The sequence below is a fragment of the Argentina anserina genome, chromosome 1 (assembly GCF_933775445.1).
Source record: "Argentina anserina chromosome 1, drPotAnse1.1, whole genome shotgun sequence".
In the NCBI taxonomy this organism is placed as follows: domain Eukaryota; kingdom Viridiplantae; phylum Streptophyta; class Magnoliopsida; order Rosales; family Rosaceae; genus Argentina; species Argentina anserina.
In genome coordinates, this window is record NC_065872.1 from 7,864,418 (window position 1) to 7,880,752 (window position 16,335).

Here is a 16,335-nt window from a genome sequence, read left to right on the forward strand (position 1 = left end):
GGCCTCTGTCTCTCAAAACCCAAAAGACCATGTGCAACATAGTTGCCCTTTTTTCATTTAATTGTCTATATAAAAAAAATTGAGCCTGCGCCTTTTGCGCTCTAAAACACACTTCAACATGTTTTTTGTGTCTTGGAATGCGCCTTTTACGCCTCGACGCTAAGGATCGGGTTGTCCTAATCTGGTTTGGCGGGTTTGGGTCATGGTTGAGGGAGAGGGATGCGGCAAGATGGTTGGTGTCTTGGAAGGCTGATGCCGGTGTCAGATCGTCTTGGGAGGTGCCGACGGGAAAGCTCTGTCATGCTTGCTGCCTCTGCAGCAAAAGACTTGGGCTTGTTGGTAACAAGTTTTGGGTCTGGCCTCTAGTTTGGACTTGGGCCTGGGCTTTAGCTTTGATCCTAAACTATTTCTATTTTTCATTTATGTTTTATTGTTACTTAGTTTTGCTAAAACGTGACTCTTTGTCACGAATAATACCCTATTTTTTTAAGGTAGGGAAAGATATGCCTTGTGTAGGTTTCTGCACCTTGGTATTTGTTGCTCTAGGTGAGTGTCGCCAGTTTGTTAAATGAGCGTTATCTCCTAGCGGTAAGATGATACTAAGTTTCGTCGGGTTATTCCGGCGGTAATATAGTTGGAGAACTGTTTTATTAGACATTAGATGTCTTCTCTATGTCATTGCTGGTCGAAAGCAAATAGAGTCGTTGTTTGTGTAGTACTTTTTACTGGTTGGTGCTTTGTTGGGTAGTTGTTTGTAAGGATATTTGATATTATGTCAGGTCTTTGTAATCAGGGGTTTAGGCTTCAAGTCCCCCTATTGTATTCGATAGTTTCATTAATGAAGGCTTGAGGGGAGCCACACTTACCCTTATTTAAAAAAAAATAGAATCAAACAATCAATTATTCCTTAGGTATATACATTATTAATTTATCCCTAATTAGACTATAGTATCATTGTAAATTAAAGTAATAGTATAGCATACATTATATACTTTAATTTGACAGCACTATTGAGGTGATAATATACAGATGCGAAAAAAACTATTGAAATCCACAAATTTCATTTATAATTAACCAGCCAATTACAACTTTAATTTAAAACAAATTTGTACAAACTACAAACTTCTTGCGTGGAATCTAACAGATTAATTACGGAAATGACGGCTTAAAAACACAATGTGTCAATGTGGCTCTCATGCATAAGGATATTGGAAGCAACTCATGCAAGCCCTAGAGCTAGTTGTGTGTGGAATGTCCAACACCGGGGCTGTGACCTGGAGCCGTGGGCCTGAAGTCTACTATGCCATGGGCGGGAGGAGGGGGCTGTGCTGCACCAGTAACCTCACTTTGTGGTGGTGAAACTGAGGTTGGGTGAGATACGATCACTTTTTCATATTCAGTCAAGTGGTGAACCGCTGATTTGTATTGATCAGCTGTTCGGAGCTCGCTCGTATCAACCAAGGGCCTTGCTTCAATTGACTGAATTTCCCAGGTCAAGATTATAAGTAGAGGCAGAAATATAGAGCAACCAATGAAAGTTGACTTGCTTAAGGCCATAATGCGGATCGAGGAGCTGCTTAGAGAGCAAAGGTAAAAACTGAAATATTGAAACTGAGTAACTAATTAAGAATGTTGGCTAGAATTTAGATCAACTAGGTAGCTAAATACGCAAGAATGATCGATGCAGGCAAGTTATTGCTGTAGAGTAGTGTAGCAATTAAACCCTGCCTTGAATCAGCTGTGATTGCTTAAAAACTTCCCTCTCTGTGAGTATATATAGAGCTGAGAGCTCCACTAGGGCTGAAATCCCAACCAATCAGATTCTCCCAAGTTCAAACTACCTGAGAAATAATTTAAGATGGTGCTCTCTCTCTCTCTCTCTCTCTCTCTCTCTCTCTCTCTCTCTCTCTCTCTCTGGATTTACCGATCGATGACAAAGAGTAGGGTTAGATTGAGATCATTAGGTTGTGTAAAATTTTGCTATCAACACTTGGATGCATATCGAAGTCTTAGGAATTGTAACACTTGAATTTTCTATTCGATCATTCGATGCAAGCTTGACTCTGGCCCCATATATAATTCCCATCACCCCATAATATTTGACAAGGAAAATCGAAAACCGATAGATCAAGAATTAAGTTCTCATGTTTTGATTGTTTTCAATATTTACCCCAGCCAGTACAGTTAACCTACTATACTAAAAGCATGGTGAAACAATACATAGAGCGCGCACAGCTCAACAAACACTGTGTATAAATTTGGGGTTTTAAGATGATCTGTTAACTACTTGCATGGGCAAGCAAACCGTCCATTTACAAAATCTTTCTATCTCCCTAATTAAGCTCTTTATATTTCTCCTAGGGCCGGTGCAGTACAGGCGTACAGCCAAAAAAATATTATTAGCTACCTGGTGTGGCCGTGCGGACTCTTATAAATTTTTTCACAACCACCCAATCTTTTCAAACTTATGCTCATATAGATCACTAAGCGTAAAGTAATCAATGTATTGACCAAAAAAAAAAGCGTAAAGTAATCAATCGTAGTACAGAAGTACTATTTCTATAACTATAGAATTACAAGTTGAAGAAGCAACAAAAACAAACGAAAGGCCCATGGAGGCCAGATCGACCACTGGTTCTGATTCTCCACTATTCTCAGTTTGAAAAATCAAAACTTTTCTAACCATGGTTAGTGGTTGCATCTTCATTAATCATTATAATTTGTTCTTCACCAATATTATTCTTCTTCGCAGAAAAGGTTGAAGAGTAGTTCCAGTCAAACACCCTGACAATTGTCAAGTACTGGAAGTTTTAGCGGCTATAGTTTTAACAATGTACAAAGAGCTTCTTACATTATAGTACTAATCTTGTTGTCTGTTAGTATAGCTTTCCAGTTGTCCCATGTGTTTATAAAAGCTCCCCTAACCCTAGGTAGCTTCGAACAGGCCCCCATCCAACCTCGCATGCCTACCATGAACTCTGAACAAACCCTACTGTTCTTCTGTCTCCTCTCCTCACAAGAAGGTGAGTATCTTCATGCGAATCGCAAAGATTCTTATTACGATATGTTATATAGAATGCTTTATTCTGCAACAGATCCTATAATGCCAGCTTCAATAAATCTCATATTGAAACTGTACTGGTTGAAGAGATATATTAAAGCTGTTAATTGCTGATTGATAATACTGCCATAGCCAGATGAACCTCTTTATAGACGAAAAATGTGTGGTGCATGATCTCTTCGAGGGATTGTATCGACCACCCACAAATTGAAGTAACAAAGCAAGAAATTAATTACAAGTTGCTCGGCTGGACATGTATCTGCATGCATCTCATGTAATGTATTGTTTACTTGATGATTGAGTTCATATACGCTCATAGGAAGGATCATCTCTTCCACAAATTAAAGGAAAAGTGAGATATGCATTATTTATGTAGTGACGAAGTCTCGTAGATTCAACAATGCATCAATCACTTACTGAGTCGATATACATAGGTAGATACATCAGATGCGTGAACTACATATTTATTCCTTTTCTGATCACATTATTAGGGCTGAAACATATATGTCAAAGTGATCGCCAAACAGAAATGATTCACATTCACAAATATACAAACTGAGAAAGCCACTGCTGTTGGAGGGGAAAATTTCGTTGAGAACCGTTATAACTTTCGAACTTTCATTGACTTAACTCAGTGTTGACTGTACTATCAACGCCACTCTTTACCAGGTTGACGACTATAACCTCAACATCAACTATGAACTCGTCCAGAGCGAGGGGGAGTACCTACACAAAACTCTCCGACGCTCAAATTAGAAACCCTCTAATATATGTCAAGTGAGAATAGTCGGATGAAATGGTTTACCTTTGTATCTTCATCTCGCTTTTATAGGTGTAGTTCCATGGGTTGGCATTGAGTGCATTTATTACTCCATTACTCGTTCAATTTACTCTTCGACAGTTTTAGACTCATTAACCATCGTCGGTTATACTTCATTTAATCTCCAAAAAGCATTTAATTGTCGAAAACTACGTTGTATTTACTCGCCGACCGTTATAGAACATTTACTTGTCGACCGTTTTGATTTCGTATTAACTTTCTACTGAATATTCATGTCAGCTCTCATTAATTATTCATCGACCGTTATTAATTCGAGAGCTCGAAAGTCATCTTTTTTATAACCCCACACTTGCCCATTGGATATACTATTTAATTTCATTCACAGTTTCTCACCACAGAATTTTATTTCTCCACTTCCCATCCTGAATCTCCCCTCAATGTTCCGAAATCCGAATGAACGTTGAATCGGTGGCATGTATGTCTTAAAAGCTTCAAGTTGCTCAAATATTTCTTCAAATACGTAGTAATTTTACTAATTTCTCCCCTAGAACATCATCTTGTAACAAACCTTCACCTTTGGGCCAAATGCATCCTATCATATAATTTGTGGACTCAGCCCACATATAGGTACTACACTAATGGAAAATGGAGAAATACTACCTGTATATCGTCTTTTTTTTAAGGATATCAAAAGTCACATTAACCTAAGTACTAGCATGGTTTTCATTCTCAACAAAAAAAAAAATACTAGCATGATATATACGAGAGACAGAGACTTGAAAAAACCCAAGTTAAAGAATTGCACATTCACTCACAATATTTAGCTGAACATATACAATGCGCTTTTCTGGTAAATACAAAGAGAAACATGGCGTGAATTAGCACATGACACATCAACAACTCGTTGATGAAACAAGGATCGAAACACCAAGCAGTATTGTAGCCAAAAATATTAACAGCAGGGGCAATATCCTGTGATTCCTGTCAGATTCTGCCTTCTAGGGTAAGAATATAGAACTCGAGTGGATATTTACACCAGACTTAAATTAGTTAGTAGAGGACTACACCTAATAGTCCGCGTGTAGAAAATCTTCATATGGTGTTCCCGTAAGCGTCGTCTTGACGTCATCCCAGTTTCTTATATGGTCCGCCAATGGTCCGTTGTGTATTTTCACTTGATGGCTTTTTAATCTCTTCTTAGGAAGTCTGAGGAACTCTTCAACATCTTTTAAGACCTGAACAAGAAATATGACCCTCAGTAGATGTATAGAGTCAGATTCTAGTTGTCTCCAAGTGAATAATGGCTGTACTTAAATGATTAGTGAAAATATGGAAAGACGAGGAAATAACACTTAATGACTATAAGAAAGATCCTCACAGTGAGGTTTTTGACAATATCTTCATAATACACTACGATGTGTCTGGTGCTATTGAAGTACTCTATGGCCTTTGCAGCTGTCAACTCCATTTCTTTAAGATCTGTAATCAACTTTGTGCAATTGATAATAGGCTTGTACTTTGACAGTGTATCGGCCTGTATATACGAGAAGTCACCCGCTAAGATTCAGTATCATGAATGTTGGAGGGCTAGGAAGAAATATGGGCATAAAAATATGTATAGAAAGAGAGGGGTACCTCTTTTGCTGAATGTACATGTGCCTTGTGTGTTCCATTCAATAGCTTTGCATACCGATCATAAGAATTAGCAATGACTGAGACCATTCTGCGCAATAAATTTCTTCGAAAGAGAAATATCGCAGAAACTCCCCTGCGATTGAAGTATTCTACAATTTCTTCATGGTGGTCCATTAATCCCTGCAACACCCATAAATTAATTAAGATCTTCCACAGCTTCCCCAATCAAGAAATTTATGAGAACAGAAAATAGAGGGAGAGGGAAGGAGAGGAGAATTTTATGCATATTTCACACACCAAACACAGACAGCCCTTTTTATGTGCTTATGTATCCCTGCCTAAGTTAGCGGTCGACTGTCTCCCATATAAAACTTCATATCTAACCTAGTTAATTGCTTCAGAAACTTTGGCAATCACGCATACATTTCCTTCAAGGATTCAATATTATTATATAGTAGTATACCTATGATGAAGGAACATTACAGTTAGCAAAGCAACGTAATATCTGAATTTGGACTATATTGCAAACTTTAAGGATGTCTTTCAATACTCATCTGGCTTCTCTCTGTAAATTTGATGATATGTATAATGTCGATATATGATAAAGAACAGGAATCAATCAAGAGTCCTGACAGATCAGGAGAAATCACACAAGTTCATAATCGAGAGCGAAGGAAACAACTTAACCAGGCAGATTAAGCAGTAACAATTACTTAAAGGATATTAGAAGAGTAAATTATCCATCAAGTCAGATCATAGACAAACTTATTACATATTAGAGACTTACTGGATGAAAAACAAGCATGTAGTTAAAACCAAATTTTTGACTGGCAACATGATGTGCATTCTTAAACAATATTTACTACTTTTCAGTTTTCACTAAGAAGAAATTTTTCAATAATCAACTAGCACAATAGAAGACAACAATATGCCTGAAAAGGACATTCTGTACCTGATTAAGCATCCACTTGAAGCCAGTTGCTGCAGAGCACTCATTCTTGGAAGCGCTACTGTACCAGTCCAAATTGTAAACTTTATCTAGGGTCTGTACAATTGAAGAAATATTTGCCCTCCTATTCTTGACGGAAAATATTTCTCCATTAGAACTAACATTCTTGTGACTATTTAGTAGGCTTTCAAACCATCCACTTCCTGATCTTTGCATTGATAAGATTGCGAAGAATCTTACAGGATTACGTGCACAGTCAGCCCTAGAAATAGACAAAACTAGCGATCAGAAGGCTGTAGATTCTCAACATTAGAAGGGAAATGTACAGGTATTAAGTTACCTGCTAAAAGTTTCCGGCATTGGATAATGCATTAAAGGAATATCTGATAGTTTGGTTTCATGAGGAGGCCTTCCAACGACTTTGATGTTTTCGAGTTTAGTCATAGTTTCCACACTGATCTGCTTTAGACATATCGAGCAGATATAAACTCCAAAGACCATTGCAAACATTAAGACTATCATTCTCAGAAACAAAGGAGAGTTCTTGGGAGCCGGCTTGATAATCAAACTTTCCTGTCAATCAAAAGGGTGACGAAGAAGGGAGAGTTGATATAAAAACTTCCAGAAAGGGAGATTACGGAAAGGTAGTAATGAACATGCTCAAATGTAGTATCACAATGGTTCTCTCAGCAACAATAACACGTAACAACAATGCTTAATACTAAGTCCATATAGTAACTAGAAGAGCACCAGTGCAGATTCCTTTGAGTAACAATAGCAACAACAATTTAATCTAGAAATCCATGAAACCACTCAATATCAGCTCTACTACTAACTCAGAACACATAACACAGTCAGAGAAATACAAATCTAACTGGGTTTCAAATGGGACTAATCATAAAAACACAGAAACTTGATTACAAATAAGTTCAAGACATGAGAAACCAGATCCAACAAGCATCAAGCGGTAAAGTTTATCATTCAAATCCATCCACATTATTCTTCCACATCCAGAAATCAACCACAAAACTAAAAGCTAACACCTTTCCGAATAAACTAACCAAAAAAGAAACTGGAGAAAGGAAAACGAAGATAGCCCCCCATCTGTGCTTCCAGAACACATCTCATTTCAGACACCCAACTTCTTTTCACTCTTCTCAATTCAAACAACAGAATAGTAAAAGCAAAAACAGCACCTTGAGCAAACCCACTACTTTAATTCAAACAAAAAAGTGAACTTGAAAAGTACCAAACAACAAAACAAAGGAAAAGAAACCAGAAAAAAGACAGCACCTTGTTGATAACCCAGATGTATTCCGCCATTGCTTCACCAGAAACAGAGATACACAAAGCAAACAAGAGCCCCAGAACCGAGTTCAGCAGGCACAACGGTTCATCCCCAACCTAAACACACAGCTGCTAATGGAGACCAGTGAGTCAGATAGAGAAGGAGAGAGAGAGAAGCTGGCTTGGGTATTTGAGCTTTTTGGCCGCCCAAAAAAAGAACAAAACAGAAGCCAAGTAGTACACAACAAAGGGACCTAGGATACTAGGTGGCTCTTTGGCTCTCCCTCTCGGTCATTGACTGGGTTTTCTTTGTTTCTATTTGGTAAGAAAGATCCGAGCTTTGAAATATGTTTCTTCAATTGTGTAGCTCCATCTCAAATCTAAAAATCTAAATCAAACCAAACTGCATGCCGTGTACTCCGGTTATTCCAAAGTCCCAAGTGAAACACCAAACGAGAGCACAGAACTTGAGGACCGAGTGAAGCTCTCGTTTTCCTTTGTAGACTTTGACTAGTGTTTGATTGAGATGGAATCTGTAGATTAGGCGATTAGCAATAAATTATTATTTTGTTTTTGTTTTTAAATTAAAATAGTTATCCAACAAAAAATAGTATAATCAAAATTAAAATACCTAATTGAGAACTTTTTTTTGAAAATCCACTTGAGAACTTTGCTTAGAAAAGATGCTTTACTACTTACACTATTTAAATGAAAAGATGCCAATTCGATCTAAATTTCTTTAGTTAATCTATAGTTAAGGTTGGATGAGATTTAGAGTATTGAACTGCTAAATTAGTGCTTTGATATAACACCTAAGCGATGATATTCACACACCTAAATTCTCTACTCACACATCCGTGTAAATGTGTCATTCTTTAATTTTGGTACATGAATAGAGAAAAATGGCGTGTAAATAATATCATCATCATCATCATTGCAAAGATACATGGGGTGTTAATAGAGAAAAGGTAAAACTCATCAATACTGTAGTTTAGGATTCTTTTTTATTTTTGCCGGATATGGTGTGGTGTATCCACATTATTTGCAACTAGTCCCTCTTTACACGGTAGTTTCATAGTTTGGAAGCTTTTGGAGCTCTTGAAAGGATCCCTTGTATCAAAAACCTAACAGAAGAGATGGAGACCTAAAGATGTCGACAATTAGGCATCAAAACGTTTTCTTTTTGGATGTCAAACTACTCTACACCCTACAGTAGATTGTGATTCATTGATGTTGATTATCACCAAAATAATGTCCGCACACATGTAGATTAGTTATGTAACAAACAAATGTGGGTGCAATTATATACTACTCAAACATAGATAATATTGGAGCACAAGTACATGTGCATTAGTTACTTGAGATCAATTTGGAAGCACCCATCCTATGTTCCTAATTGATACCATTGGCGGATCTAATGTTCAAAAGTTACCTAAGCGGGAAAAAATTCGTAATGTAAACTCTTGATAAGCTAAAAAAACAATTTTACAAACTACTCATCAATAAAAACTTATATCAGTAAGAATTAAATAAGATAAATCAATCAAATAAGAATTAATATGAAGAACAGTTGAATGTATTCTTAATTTAAGTTGAATTTTATTTTATCTCATTCTCTTTTTCATTCATTTTTTAATGCAAAGTGATAGAAGAACTTTAGTCGTGCAAAAGAGAGCAACATAAGTTTTTGGAAAAATAGCCATGTAAATTGAGAAGAAGAACAAGAAGAACAATAAAAAGTCCAAACACGTGTGTTTATTTATGAGGTCTGCCTTGTTAGGTCATAACAAAGTAAGGTAACTAGGAACTCGGCTTAGATTGTAAAAAAAAAATTACGCAGTGGATAAAAAATTTTAGCTTGGGCCCCCCCCTTTTTTTTTCTCCTAACAACTGTTGGGCAAGTCGTTACTAACATCCACCTCTAATTGATACTGATATTGATCTAAGTAACCATCAAATAACTATAAAATAGAGGTGCGGCTAGTAAATTTGAGAAAATTTTAAAAGTATTTTTTATGGAAATTTTTAAAGTGTTTAATACAACAAGAGAATCAATTTTTACTACCCAAATTGTTATGAGAGAATTTTATTAAGGCAAAAATGTCGATTTGCACCCCAAACTTGGCTGAAATTGTCAATTTGCACCCTGAACTTGTATTTGAGTCAATTTACCTCATAAACTTGGTAAAAATTACCGATTTACACCCCGAACTTGCATTTGAGTCAATTTACCACCTAAACTTAGTAAAAATTGCTGATTTGCACCCTATCCGTTAAATTTAATGTTTTCAATCCAATTTTAAGTCACATGTCATGCATTTAAGGGGCAGTATTGTCATTATATATTTATTCATATTTAATAATGAAAATAAATTAATAAAATTACTTAAGAGGAACACTTGCTACAATGTTTGTTTTTTCGAAACATGTTATTGATTTATATATTTATTATTTTATGTGATATGGTATGTTAAAAGATATTAGAAAAATATAAATAAATAAATACATTGAAAATTAAAAATAAATGTGTGTTCCGAGAGAATTATTATTCTACCATTGTGTGTGTCTTAGTCTTATTAGGTTTCCTGTTAGAGATAGATTCGCATCTCTGTAATAGATTAGGACTCCGAATCCTACAGGATTGTGGTTATGTAATGCATATATATTGGCCTCATTATCAATCAATAAACGGTTACGTTCTGTTCTATTACGTCGTTATTATTCTCGTTTTGTTCCTCCTACAACAATGTGTACATATAAAAATATATTTATACCCAACACACTATATTTGAATGGGTGGATATGTTGAATATATAATTCAAAGTAGGGTTAAGTATGTAGAAAAAAAATGTAAATAAATAATTTAATTAACAAAATAATCCTCATTTTAAAGAATATTTTTATTTATTTTAAAGAAAAATATATATAGAAAATGACAACATTACCCCTCATGTGCATGACATGTGACCCAAAATTGGATAGAAACAGTTAAATTTAACGGATGTGGTGCAAATCGGCAATTTTTACCAAGTTTAGGAGGTAAATTGACTCAAATACAAGTTCAGGGTATAAATCGGCAATTTTTACTAAGTTTAGGAGGTAAATTGACTCAAATACAAGTTCGGGGTGCAAATTGACAATTTCAGCCAAATTTAGGGTACAAATCGGCATTTTTGCCTTTTATTAAAACTGAATCAGTCGAGTATCGAGATATATTCAGACATGTATACAAACTATTTTTTTAATTATAAATCGTCCTTTTTGTTTTCATTTTCATAATAATGAACAATGCATCTATTTGTTTGATATACATAGTTGACTAATTATTGATGTGCAATTCGATTGATTTTGCTGTGGTAAAGTAGATTATAAACGACCTGTCATAATAATTTCGACAAGTTCTTTCTAGTTACTTAATCAATACAACTCTGTTGATGACATTTTTGAATCATTCTACGACATGTTTTTAAAAAATAAAGCTTGATTAAAAGGGTCGCTTTACCTCAAAAGGTTATCAACCATTGTCAAACTTGGAAATCATTAGTTACATGTGTTCCGTTCCTTCATCCATTTTTACCAAAACTATAGTTTGTTATGTCTCAAGAGTTCACACAGGCAAATGCAATGTTTAGTACGCAGCGCAAGAAAAAGATGGGTGCAATATAAATCTATTATTCATATCATCTCCGATTAGATCGAGCTTAACTAGAATTAATCAAATTAGTGATATGAGAAGCCAAATTAACATCAAAATTCCTTGTAATTGAAGCATGCGGGATGAATACGATAATAGGAATGAGAGAAACTAAAATAAGAAAATAAAGAATGAAGGACTCACTAGAAAAAGTCATGGATATGAAAAGAAAACGTGAAACCCACTCTGAATAGTGTGTGACAGCCAACTTTGTCCAGTCTCATAGTATATAGAAATGTTATCATATTGTTGTTGAAGAATCTATACGAGTACAGTACTGTCCCACATTAGTCCTTGCTTGCATTTTAATCTATCAAGATCATTAGTGGCAAGGCCTAAAAAGAGCGAACATAATAAGTTGAAGTGTAAAACGAAAACTGGAGGTCTGTTAGAAAGGTAGTATCCGGGAATTTATGTCCATTTTGTAACAAAACACAAGACATGACTGCATGATCCAATCTTGTATCTATCAAAACAAACACGGGATATCATCGAAATCACTCTCATTCTTCGGCAGTAAGATCGTTAAAGAAAAAAAAAACAATCTTGTGTTTGATTTTCACCTGGACTCAAATCATAGAAACTTGAGAAATATCGAGCTCATTAAGTGAATTCCTCATGATCAGAGATAAAGGGTAAATGTCTCGCGCAAACGTTACAGAGTGAATAATATTACATAATAATCAAATTCAAAGAAATTCCCCTAACTAAAATCAGCCATTGACATTACGTATCCAATTTATTATCAAAAGAAATTCTTATGCATGGAGTCAATATCACAAAGTCCTCATTGCCAATCTCAATACAAAACATTAATTTGTGGGGTGAAAGAGTAGTTAAGCGAAAACTGATAAGGTAAGGGACATATGAGAAATTGAGAAGTAAAAAGCACGCACAAATCTTGAGTTTGTCACTACTTATAATTTCACTCACATCGAGCTCTATAATTTTGCAGACAAATACTGAAAAGGCTGGCAAAACACGTGAGATGCCAAAGATCCTTGTGATATGAAAACAACGGAACACAGCTTGAAAATACTCGGTTGAAAATAATGTAAGCAAGCAGAGGAAGATTCTAAACATTCCAGTACTAGTTTCTAAAGACAACCTACTAGTGGGCACTGGTACTTCCAGGCATGCCCTGGAAAATCATTGACCGCCTTCCACGCCAATGAGCACCGATTCAGTGCTAGCTGCTTCTATAATTTTCTGCAAATTTATGTTCTTCTACAGGAAAAGGGCACACTGTTTGAATGTGCAGCCATAGATTAATTACCGATGGCCGGCATTGCTTAGAACTAGTCAAGCCTGGGATAGGAATCAACTTCACAATAAGGATTAAGGACTAGATTACAGAATTGAATTGATTTATGTTAGGAATGGAACAAGTCTCTGCCTGCTATCAATTCTGATATGATCCGGAGTTTTTAACTGTCGGCAGATCGATAAATTGTATTGGTTCCATAGTTACGGAAGTTGAACAACACATCTATAATTTGAGGCATGTATAAATTAGTAAACATTAGTACTTTACTCTGCATATCGCTCAATATATCGGTTAGAAGAAGTGAGATTATAGAAATTTATGGAGATTTTGATGGTTTCAGATGTACTTAAGCCTTACGATATGAGGTTCTTGAGAAATTTTTAGCTTTTAAATTCAACCATCACAGTTCAAAGGCGGATTTCATAACGACTTTTCTGGTTTTCATGCGGATAAAATTACTCTATATATATATGTATATCATCTCTTCTAGACATTTTTCTACAGATTCTATTGTAACTTACTAAAAGTTCGAGTAGCTACAAGAGTTACTTAACCTACATCTCACGTTGCTACGAATATATCCTTTTCTAGGTTTAGCTTTAGCATAAATGAATTATTCAAACTTAAAGCTTTCATTTTCGTTGAAAGAAGATAAATTCTAAGTTGCCGTCCTAAATCATACATAAATTAGTCAAACTAATGAATATTATTAATTGGCTCGCACCTAAACATGCAATAGTTATGTTTTATCGGTTTCGAATTCGATCATTTCGGTTTTTCATCTATGAATGTGAGAAATGCTGTCTCTAGTATGATATAAGTTACGATAGAATATGGAGCTTATGTCCATAGTATTAGAACTTATATGGAATTGGGATTTTGTCTTTTGATTTCTCATGTTCCAAGGGAAGTAAATAGAGTTGCACATGAGATAACATGTTTTGTAGCCCGTAATATTAACCATTTTCATTGGTTTGAGATTGGGCCTCCTTGGTTCATGTATGTCATTTTTAACGATAGTCTCGTGACTAGGAGTGACGGTAGAGATGAGTGTGGTGATGTTACATCTACCATCGAAAAGTTTATTTTGATGTAATGTTCTAGTTTGCAATAAATCGTATCTTCTTCTTAAAAAAAATGTTGTCTTCGGCTATCTCATCTCGCTAATCGACATCAATAAACTACGAGAAAATTAAATATAAGCTCAATATTGAAATTCCCTTTTTAAAATACATCTACACCCAATTTTTCTTTCAATCTATACCAAAAATCTTTTATTATTAATATTTATTCATTTTATAAATGTATGATCTACCATTCTGATACATAAAAAGTTATATTAAATTATTTCCTTCCTTTTAGGTTTTTACATCCATTTGAATAAGGAATTAATGTATTTCGTCCATAATTGTTTCATTGTTTTAAATTCATATTACTAACTTCAATCTATATATATACTCATCACTAGGCTATTCAGTTTTGCAAGTTTTTCGTATCTCTTTGTTGTTCTTCTATCAATCTATCCAATTTTGTAAAGTTTTACACAATTAGTGTTTTTAAGCAATAGGAACTAGTAAAACGAAGATTATATGAGAAATTCTTATTGTGAGGTACGTACACATCTTTGTTTTTGAATAATTTTTTGTTCTTCATGTTAGATTTATTATAACATAAATCCACTATAAGAAGTATAATATTATTTTTTTGGGACGAGAAACATAGGTAATATATATACACTATAAAATCTCATAACGAGGTACATTAAAATTATATATATATATATATATATATGCATGTTTTTCTCGATAAGAGGTACAATATAAAAGTTCCCTATGTCAAGAAAATGCTCATAATCTTTAGGTTGAAATTAAAATAGATACTTATTAACTAGGTTGTCTCGTACCTATTAACCGGATTAACAATGTTAACTTCTATTCTTATGTTAGGTTATAAAGAGATGAATGAATATAGAAAATTTAGTACTTCAAATAACAACCTACCAATTTTCAAGTTTCCTCTTTAAAAATTTACCTTTAAGATAGATAATTTAAATTACCAAAAAAAGTATTATATTCATTATCTACCTTAATTTAAATTAAAATTACAAACAGAATTTCTATAATTTTAGCAATAATAATGAGTCAATGTGCAATCTATAATTTGGTATTTAAAGGAGAATTTAATTCACTATAGTTGACTAATCAGATTTAAATAGTGGCAACATATGTAATTCTTGTTAAAACGAAAAACAATTTATAAGTTTAATTGATAATATTTGAGAGAAATTAGAATTAAATAATATGTGGGTTTATTTTAAAAGTATGTGTCAAAAATGAGTGTAAAACTAAATACCCCATAAACTACCTGAGTTAATTGCCTAACTATAATATATCGTGTACGTCTATCTTTCATGACTTGAATTGCATGCAGGAGCTAAGATTATTAGTTAAGAATTTCTTACAGCATAAGGCCATTACCTACCTGACTACCTCATCAGTTTCTTGTTACATTTAATTTCTAGCTAGCTTGTAAATGCTCCCTAACCTAAAATTTCTTAACTTAATGTTAAATAGTTAGATCAATCTTGCACAATTCTATTTTACCCTGATATCCTATGTTTATACAGTATATTCTATGTCACATATTAATCTTAGACAGTTAAGACTTATCTGATGACACCATTTTCTTGATGAGTAGTAAAACAATACTCATCCCATGTTAAAATGAAGGTGACCGGCAAGCTATATGTCCAGAAAGAAAGCTGAGCTTTCAGACATATGGATCGGGACCTCAGCAGCGCCTACTTACTCTCAGACATACATGCTCTACTGTGAACAATCAACCAGGGGAAACTGATTTGAGGTTAAATCATCGATGGTGGCGTGGCCGCTACTAATCTCACCGTTCCACTAAAATTTGAGCAATCTTGTAATTCAAAAACTAATTCATAATTTCATATCACGTATTCGATCATATTGAACAGTATATTATTAAGTAGTTTATACGTATACTTGTTGCATCATGTGATTCACTACTACGTACGCAGGACGATTTAGAGGCTCCGGTTGCCATGATGATGGTTGTGGGGACGGGTTCAAACAAGTTACCTGCAATACAGTGCTAAGCTGGCTTCCAAGTGGGGGATTCTAAGCTCGTTATACAATGATGGTTCTACTTCTTTACTGAATTGTGTTATATGATGAAGCAACTCAGCAAGTTTGGATATATTTGATCACAACAACTAGTTATCCAAGCTCTTCAATCTGGAAACAACTATTTAGGATTGATGTAAGCATTATTAGCTATACTTCATTTCAGCCTTGAAGCTACAAAGGAGAACTCGGAGATTGGTAGTAATTGCTTAAGCATCAAGTTCCAGAGATACATACAGGTCTACACGAAACAGATGAAAATGGCGGGCGGAAGTTCAGGGCTACGAGTATAGCAGGGAATAAGTAGAACGAGAAGTTGGGCCTCTGCAGGGAATTAGTCGAACTTGCTCATGTGCTGCATCAATGATCGGGATACATCACATAGAAATAAAGTGGCAGAAGGAATTGGAGGATTTTAGGAGCGACAGCGCCACATACTTGGTGTAGAAATAAAGGATCGACTGTTGGACGCAGAGCACAGGATGTGATGCAAACCAACATATAGGAGA

General features: G+C 34.9%; 1 protein-coding gene across 3 annotated transcripts; it reads right to left on the minus strand.

Moving 5' to 3' along the window:
• Positions 1 to 4,628: 4,628 nt before the first annotated feature.
• On the minus strand, positions 4,629 to 8,193 carry LOC126786344 (uncharacterized). 3 transcript variants are annotated; one of them, XM_050512152.1, is made up of 7 exons: positions 7,720 to 8,192; positions 6,767 to 6,999; positions 6,430 to 6,688; positions 5,478 to 5,657; positions 5,221 to 5,376; positions 4,910 to 5,077; positions 4,629 to 4,823 (listed from the first exon to the last, which is right to left on the minus strand). In XM_050512152.1, exons 1-6 carry the CDS (start codon positions 7,747 to 7,749, stop codon positions 4,910 to 4,912), a joined length of 1,026 nt encoding a protein of 341 aa, XP_050368109.1. In that variant the 5' UTR covers positions 7,750 to 8,192; the 3' UTR covers positions 4,629 to 4,823. The 3 variants fall into 3 exon arrangements, with proteins under 3 accessions (XP_050368109.1, XP_050368117.1, XP_050368100.1); XM_050512160.1 differs by having other exon boundaries at positions 4,629 to 5,077; positions 6,430 to 6,550; positions 7,720 to 8,193; XM_050512143.1 differs by having other exon boundaries at positions 4,629 to 5,077; positions 7,720 to 8,191.
• Between the last annotated feature and the right edge of the window lie 8,142 nt (positions 8,194 to 16,335).

Excerpts from the sequence above, each read along its gene's own strand:
- LOC126786344 (XM_050512152.1), bottom strand. The coding sequence starts at position 7,749 with ATGGCGGAATACATCTGGGTTATCAACAAG. Across the intron at positions 7,000-7,719 it reads ACATCTGGGTTATCAACAAG|GAAAGTTTGATTATCAAGCC; the intron begins GTGCTGTCTTTT and ends TTTGATTGACAG. Across the intron at positions 5,658-6,429 it reads TCAAGTGGATGCTTAATCAG|GGATTAATGGACCACCATGA; the intron begins GTACAGAATGTC and ends TGGGTGTTGCAG.